This window comes from Pavona decussata, unplaced genomic scaffold (assembly GCF_977016875.1).
Source record: "Pavona decussata unplaced genomic scaffold, jaPavDecu1.1 SCAFFOLD_131, whole genome shotgun sequence".
Lineage (NCBI taxonomy): Eukaryota > Metazoa > Cnidaria > Anthozoa > Scleractinia > Agariciidae > Pavona > Pavona decussata.
The window spans coordinates 492,501-500,810 of record NW_028145545.1 but is presented as its reverse complement, the minus strand read 5'-3'; the positions used below and the strand labels follow the sequence as shown (position 1 = coordinate 500,810).

Genomic DNA, 8,310 nt, shown 5'->3' with positions numbered 1-8,310 from the left:
TACCTTATTACGTGTGAAAATATATTTTTCAAAAATTTCATGTATTGATGATTCATACGATAAGTAACTGTCAAAAAATTATCATTGCCCGCACTAGGAGACTAAAATAAGATAATTTGGTGGCTAAAACCTTTCTTCTTTTGTTGTTAGTTTCTATTTTAACATGGCAAATAGTATATTTTTTTTATTTATCGGGGGCCTCTAAAAATCCCTCAACTTCTACAAAAAATAATCCTCTATTTATTGTTGCCGTGACGATCTCAGTCAACGAAAAGTGTGCTGTTTGTGGCGAAAGTCAGATATTACGCCACAACTCATACAGTTTATATTACTACCGAAGAAATTTCGAAACGCTGAAGAACTCGACGACAGGAAACGGCCGTAGTTAAAGTCACACCCAGCGAAGCGCATTCACTGACAATAAGGTAAAAATGTTTCACGACAAGTCGGAATTTAAGCTGATATATGTATAGTGTGACCGGAATGATCCCAAAGGCTGTAAAACGGCTAAGTCAAGCTGGAAATGGTCTTCTTGCGAATTTTTGATCTTAACATTTGATTTAACTGACATATCTTGATGGTCTTTGGGAACACTTGCAAGCATCTGATCACTCGGCGTTTTTTACTTCCAAGCACCAAAGATTGATCTGGCTCAAGCGCTAAACGAGCCATACCCTTTGTTAATGTGCGATCATATTCGGGCATGAGCCATGTTTCACCGACATATAAATATTTCAAAGAACAATCCAATCCCTAAAATTTCTAAATCTGCAAATATTGCTGCTACAGAAATAATTGTAGCCTCTTAAAATAACATTTGGCTGTTCCTGATAATATTTGAACGTTCAAAACTTCTGCGCGTTGTTTTCAGGCTCGTGAAATTCTGTGCGGTAGAAAATAACTTCGCGGCTGGAAAATAGAACTTTTAAAAATTATTTTCTCCAGGCTAGCCGCTATAGAAGCGATTAAACTGTCTTTGTAAAGCTAGAGACAAGAAGAATAAGACAAACGTATTGATTCTTACCCACGATAATACATTTCTTTGAAAAAGCGCTTGCGACTTTGCGGAGTACCATATCCAAATTTCTTTCATGGGTGCAATTTGACGGCTCGGGTGAAAATATTTGAAAATTCAAAGCTCTGTAAATGATGCTCCCACAGAAGTGATTCTGGTTTCTATATAAACGTGAAGAAAAGGAAAATACAGGAAAAATAGCATTTGGTTGTTTCTGACAATATCTCAACGTTCAAACCTTTTTCGTGTTTAAATTTACTATCACATATTTCATATTTAATAAATAATCGTGCGCAAAAATGTTTTTTGTGGCTCCAAAAAACAAAACTTTTAAAATCTTATTTCTCGACGAACGAATATGCTATAGAAACGTTTAGACTATCTCTGTAAACGTTGGAACATGCAGAATAAGCAAAAACATAGATTGTTGCCCGGTAGAATGCAGTAAATTGACAAACGACTTACGCGTAGGCCTATGATATGCTGATTTCTTTCACACAGGCGATTTAATTTTTCAAATAATTGGATAGGGGGTGGGGAAAGAATTTGGTAGGCCTCTCGGGCAGGCGTTCCTTGCATGCATTTTATTCTTCCCTTCTTTTACCCTCGCGTGTCTCCCTCTCCCGCGCGCCTGGGTCGCGTGCCTATATTTGTCATGCGCCTGCTACACAGGCCATATTTTTCTGTGTTGTTTTTAATCAAACCATCGCGAGAAAAAGGGCATTCTGAGGGTAGATAAAAAGCTACGGAAAAGACAACAAACGAAGAATAAATTTATTTTGTATTGATTTGTATAATATATAGTATGTATTTTTTTGGTTGGTTTGTTCGAGATATTTAAGAAACGCCTTAAGTCAGCAACGAATCAACGATAGCTCGTACTAAAGTCAAGTATTTTTAGTTAGTCGTCTACTTTATCTAAAAGTAAAGACTTGTTTTGTTCAGCCTTTTGTAATGCAGCCCGACAAACTGATGTTAACAGAAAGGATATTATGCGATAAATACTTTAACAAGAAACTCCTTTTCTTTAAGGCTGTCATGCAACATGAAGATTCTGCTACTTTCACTTGTTATAATCTTGCATACTTGGCTTGCACAAGGTAGGTTGTTATATTTTAAATCATGCTTAAATTAAAACACCCATCAACTACTACTATTATTAGGCCCAAGGAAGCAAAGGGTGCCCGCTCCTGCGGGCCTAAAAAGGCGCTACAAGTCTGGTAACTAAGGAATATGGGACGGAGTTCAGAAGCGAGAAAACTGGAAACAAGTTGGTCAAGAGCTGCCAAGAGTTGAGTTCGAACTATGTGGTTAGTTGGAGGCTGTTTTCACACGGAATGAATATTTCGTTGCTTGTTTCGAACCCTGTGCCTTGGAGCGACAAACTAACTTTCCTTTAGGTTTCAAGTTAAGCACTTGAAAGCTGTTTTAAGTGTTCGATCTGTTTTCTTTTGAGTAGCGATTGTTGCCACACAGATATCTATCTCATTAAGCAACAAATTCATCCAACGTTAAAGCTATCCGATGGAGCCGAAATTGACATCTGTCATTGATTTCCATTTACGGTTAGGCCTACAGCAATCCAATAAACTAAGCATATTTAAAATCCCAAATATATCATTCGAGTCGTAGGTGTGCTATTTCAAAATCGAATAATTAAAGCAATATTTCATCAGACTGTTTAAGTTTTCGACTTCTTCCCTGTGTGGGGAGAGTCAACAAGGGATGGAAGGAGTTTGTTGATCTTACCAGCTGTGAACAAATTTGCAAAACAATGTATTTTATTTGGCCAGTCGATTTTTGGGGGATAACATCAAGCGCTTAGCCGCCGTAGCCGCCGCGCCTTGCCTCCGAAGAAAACGATTGGTTACCAAGACATTAAAATCACTTTCGTGAGAGACTGAAAAGACTGTTTGTTTACGAAATGAAAGGAGTAAAAACGACGAGAAAAGACACATTACTTCACTGTGAGTTTAATTTGACTTTATATGAGAGAAATTGAACTTAATTTACTTGAACTGCATATTTTCTGTTGCCCATGGTGTGACATGAACTTTCACCTAAATTTTCATGGAGCTGTATGCAGTGAATAGAAAGGACTGAACAATTGTAACTACTGTTACGACTCATTTAGTATCAAGGGCGTGGTAAAAATATGGTTAATGGAGCAATAACTGGAAATGTTATTTTCCTTTTTATAAAACTTTTGGCTTTTTTTAGTACCTGACGTGAACAAGTTAAGACATTTCCTTTCACGGTCCGTTCGTCCTTTACTTTGCGTTTTTGGAATTTAAAGTTGAAAAAAATTTGCATTGTAATATGTGCATATAGCTCCCAATAGCGGGCCATGGAATCGACACCAACAAAAACAACGAGGTGAACTTGAATATTTTACTTTGGCGTTTAAGGTTGCATAAACAGCAAATAAATCTTGGTATTTGTTACTCGATCTGCCTTGTTATTCATAGATTGGCCAATTTCACACGAGAACAACATATTTTTAAACTTATTTTAACCGTAAATTTTATAAAACAAAGTGGATATCGGAAAAAAAAATTGGGTCAAATTTAACAACGGACGCGGAACGTCCTGTTTCGAAACATTTCATTGGGAATCTTCGTTTAATGCATAGAAGGCAGATGCTATACTTTATTAGCGACTGCTTGATATGATACCAAGTATGTCTTCTTATAAGCTTAATACACTAATTTGAGAACTAACTTAATACAGAAAATCGCTTATTTCTTTTTCATTGTGTACGTTCAGGGAAACTTAAAACTGACAATTGATTGACTTTTTAAATATATAAATGGAAATGGAACTAGTAATAATCAAGGATTAGTAAAGCGCGTTCGAGCTGTTTTATCTCTACTAAAATTATAGGGTTTTTTATTGGGAAAGATTTCGGCACAGCCCTTACATTAATTATACATACATCAATGTCATACTAACCCTCTTACACAAAGAACGAGCATGAACAGAGTTTGTCGCAAAATGTATACATAATTTGTGCGGGGCTTAACTGAAATCTTGCCTTTTAATATGTCAAATAAACCTTGAAATTTGTGAGCAAAAGTGGTGTTCAGGGAGGAGTTACACCATCTAAAAACACAATTTAACAACACAATGATCAGCTTTAATAATTCAAGATCTTGTATAGCAGTTTAGTATTCAAAATTGATAAGTTTGGGTGTGATAGCAAAATTCAAACCCACAGCTAACTTCCAAACTGACAACATCGAACATCCAACGTAACACACACTGTGACAACTCTGTACGCACAGAGAATTTGTATGTCCTGGTTTTTTTTTTTTTTATAACACTTGTGAACTGCCCTGACATGAATCTTCCATGCAAGTTATTGATGTAGATGAAAAGCAGCTGAGTTGGCACATCATTCCTCGATATCACTCCCGCGAGGCGAATAGCAGCGCTACTCAAGGGAAATGAACCTTGTAGTGGCTTGAAAAATAATGAAATGTTTTAAAGCACTATACCGGTATATGTTTTATAAAAATAGGTTTCTGGAGTCACCCACTCACTAACCTTTCTCCTGGTGAGCCAAAAAGCCGCAACCATCTCCTGTCTTCTCTCTCGATTATTTATACCTTCCCATGTTCACTTCACGTAACGTCTTCTGTCTCATTTCGGATTCCACGGTTCTCCGCCATGTTGTTTTTATCCTCTCCTGCTTTCGTTTTTTTAGAGGTGTACACCTTACAGCTTCAAGCCAATACACTCTCCTAATTTGTGAATTTTTTTCTCAAAATTTCCTTTTTCTGTCAACAAATCCAGGTCAAAACAAGTTTGCAACATGCCAACGAGCCTGGACGAAGATCGGCTGCTTTAAAGACAAGATAAAACCTTCACGACCGCTTCCTGAAATGCTCTTGAATGACACGGACAGATATAGCAAGTACCATGAAAAGGGTTATCGACTGAACAGGCACAAGTGGACGGAGTCCATACACAGGTGCGATCCTGAACATGCTTTGCTGTTACATACATAATGGCCTTTTCAAGGCGCCCAAAACATGCACTAAAAAGGATCCGAGTGGGCTGTCATTATCCACCCATTATTAGTCTGCATAGCAGTCGTAGATCTTGGAAAGAAAGCGACTACTATGCATGTCATTCATCCATTCATCCGTCCATTCATTCATTCATTCATTTTTTCATTCATTCATTCATTCATTCATTCATTCATTCATTCATTCATTCATTCATTCATTCATTCATTCATTCATTCATTCATTCATTCATTCGTTCGTTCGTTCCTTCCTTCCTTCCTTCCTTCCTTCCTTCCTTCATTCTTCCTTTCTTTCTTTCTTTCTTTCTGTCTTTCTTTCATCCATTCATTTCTATCTTATAGAGACTTCTTACTGTGTGGAATATTGCCAGATTTATTGTATTAAGGAAATATTGTTTAAAGAAGTGGTAATGATGTATTAAGGGAGAGATTAAGACAACGTGGACTCGAGGGCGGAATCGAACGAACGGAGAGAGGGGTGAGAAGGGGGAGTAATGAGGGATTATAAGCCACAGATCCAAGTTACTGGAACTCGAGGAAGAGGAAGTATAGAGCAAGCAGAAAATATTAGGAGCAACCACTTGGAACATTATATATTCATCCGTTCATCCATTCGTCAATCTTTCTTCAATCTTTAGTCGTCCGCTCATTCTTTTTTCTTCTTTTTTCTAATTTTCTTTTCAGTCTTGCCTGTCGATGCGCTCAGAAAGCCCGTCAGAAAGGTTACAACGTGTTTGGGCTACAGCTTTATGGCGAGTGTTGGAGCGGCCCATTCGCTGAGTTTCACTATTCCCGGGATGGGCAGTCTGACAATTGCATAATGAACCTTCAACAACCAACCGCCTGCGTCCAAGAGGAGAATCAGGAGTGTGTGGGGCAAAAAAAAACTAACTACATCTATAAACTGACAGCAAGTGTAATGGACACTCCAAGTACGTCTGAAATTTGCACTTTAATACTTTAACGCGATTCACTAGAACAAATGTATCGAAAGAAAAATACAGAATTAATAAACGCGAACAGAAAAAAGTGAACGTACAACAATCGAACAAGAAATCAAACCAAAAATTCACAAGCGAAAATATAACTACTAACAAGATCTGTATGGCAACTCCGGATAAACAACAACTGCTTACAAGGGCGGAGCACAAAACTTTTATACTAATTTGAAACGAAAAGAATAGGCCTAACGAAGTTACGAACTAAACAATAAACTATTAAGAAAAATGCGCATATTTAAACTAAATTCCAAAAAGCTAAACTAAAATGCGATGAAAAATATTTGCATTGATTACACAACAATAAGAAAAAAAATTTTAACTCTCGTGCCGGGCTACGGCAAGTAAGAGACCTTACACTACTATTTTCTCGAGTCTTTTTCCCAGAGCCCGCGTTCCTTTGTACAGACAAAAAGGATCGTGCGCAGTCGCAGAGAGAAAGGATGGCGCAGTGGTGAGAGCACTCGCCATTCCCCAATTTGAATCGATTACAATTCCTGGACTTCGGGGCATACGCATTTATTTAGTTTTATTTTACTATTCTCTTCAACTATCGTCGAGCTGGCCGGTCAGTATGTAAATCATATTTGGTTTTCGTTCAGTTTTGCTTCTAGTGTAGGCGTTTTTTTTTGTTTTTTTTTTTATATATATATATATATAGTCATGACCACTCCATCTTCTGCTGTCACGCATTGCCGTTACGTAGCTTTGACTGGAATAAAGTTGCCGTTAATTTCTCTTTTGTCCAAGACTGACCGCAGCAAAGCCACAATCACGTAAACTCTTGTCACCATTAGAGGCCTTTAGATTCTTGTATCTGCGAATACGAGACAAAATTAGCGACGTACTAAGAAGAGAAATATTCCAGAAAGCTTCATTTTACTCTTTGTGAGTGTCAAACTGGACGACTTTCTTTTTAAATGAAGATAGCTAAGCCCTTTTGTACTTCCAAAAAGATGATCGAGATCACCTACGTTTTGAAGACTCGTTTTCGCCACTACGAAGTTCTCACAAAAACTCGAAAAAAAAATAGCGACGGATATCTCGTTTTTCCGACAAAATGACAATGGCTCACTCACGCGCACCCTTTTTCCGTGACTGGAAAAACTCGTAGTTGTACTCGTAATCGTCCTAGAATCTAAAGGCCTCTTTTGGTTAGTGCTAGAACAAGGGTCTTCTCATGGCTCTTTTACACACAAAGCGTGTAAACATCTGACAAACTTGAAAATTGTCCAACCACTTTTTTCGCGGCAAACCTTTCCAATCATGAATTTGTTCCATAAATCCCAGTTTGGCTGCAATGGTTTCCGCTGAACATCTTCCGTTTGATTTTCTTGTTCTCGTAAGAGGTTTCCAGTGAAATGAAACTTGTCAATGCAAAAATGTTGCGGAAATTTTTGATGAGAATGTGAACCTCATAGTGTTTTAATACTTATGAACAATTTACCAATATATTTGCCAAAAGGTGTTCTTGAAATTGCGTAAACGCCCCCTAGAGGTTTGCAAATGTGAACTGGGTGGCTAAAGCTAGCAGATGGAAAGCGCTGCATTAATTGCGCCTTTGACGGGAAAGCCTTCCGACTAAAGGCTGGTTTCCATATGATCGCGGATCGCAGATCGCAGATCACAATAAGGTCTGCGATCGTCTGCGATCATATGGAAACCAGCCTTTAGATAGAACATGGTTCTATCTTCTGCGATCGTCTTTTATCGCGATCGCAGGATCACAGACGATCGCAGAAGTAGTTTCCATATGATCGCAGACGATCGCAGACCTTATCGCGATCTACGATCTGCGACCCGCGATCATATGGAAACCAGCCTTAAAGTAAGCCCTTCATGTTGTGGTGACTTTATAGAGTATCAAACTTCATATTCAGCGTTGACGGAGAGCCTACTCGACAAGACTGAAAAGTTATAGGGGTAATTTTTTATTATCTTTACCAAACGCAGCTATGGTTCATCTCTACAGAAAAAAAATCGCACGGAAAAAAGTTTATGACATTTTCCCATCCTGCGCTGGTACTGACAACTGTAAAATGACAGTCAAATAACAATCAAACAGTCAAATAGCAATTAATTGTGTAGTTATTAGTAACTTAAGTATTTAAATAATTGTTCCTGAAAAGCCCCATTGGGGAGGTAACAATAAAGTATGTATGTATGTATGTATGTATGTATGTATGTATGTATGTATGTATGTATGTATGTATGTATGTATGTATGTATGTATGTATGTATGTATGTATGTATGTATCTATGTATGT

The 8,310-nt window shown here is 37.8% G+C and overlaps 1 protein-coding gene across 1 annotated transcript in view; it reads left to right on the top strand.

Moving 5' to 3' along the window:
- Positions 1–1,876: 1,876 nt before the first annotated feature.
- The window catches only part of LOC146468379 (collagen alpha-5(VI) chain-like), a 14,582-nt gene continuing 8,148 nt past the window's right edge, over positions 1,877–8,310 (top strand). Inside the window, exons 1-4 of the mRNA XM_085124637.1 lie at positions 1,877–1,906; positions 2,048–2,115; positions 4,811–4,988; positions 5,730–5,977. Of these exons, the coding sequence (XP_084980763.1) occupies positions 2,061–2,115; positions 4,811–4,988; positions 5,730–5,977 (481 nt within the window). The 5' untranslated portion in view covers positions 1,877–1,906; positions 2,048–2,060. The remainder of the gene's footprint in view (positions 1,907–2,047; positions 2,116–4,810; positions 4,989–5,729; positions 5,978–8,310) is intronic.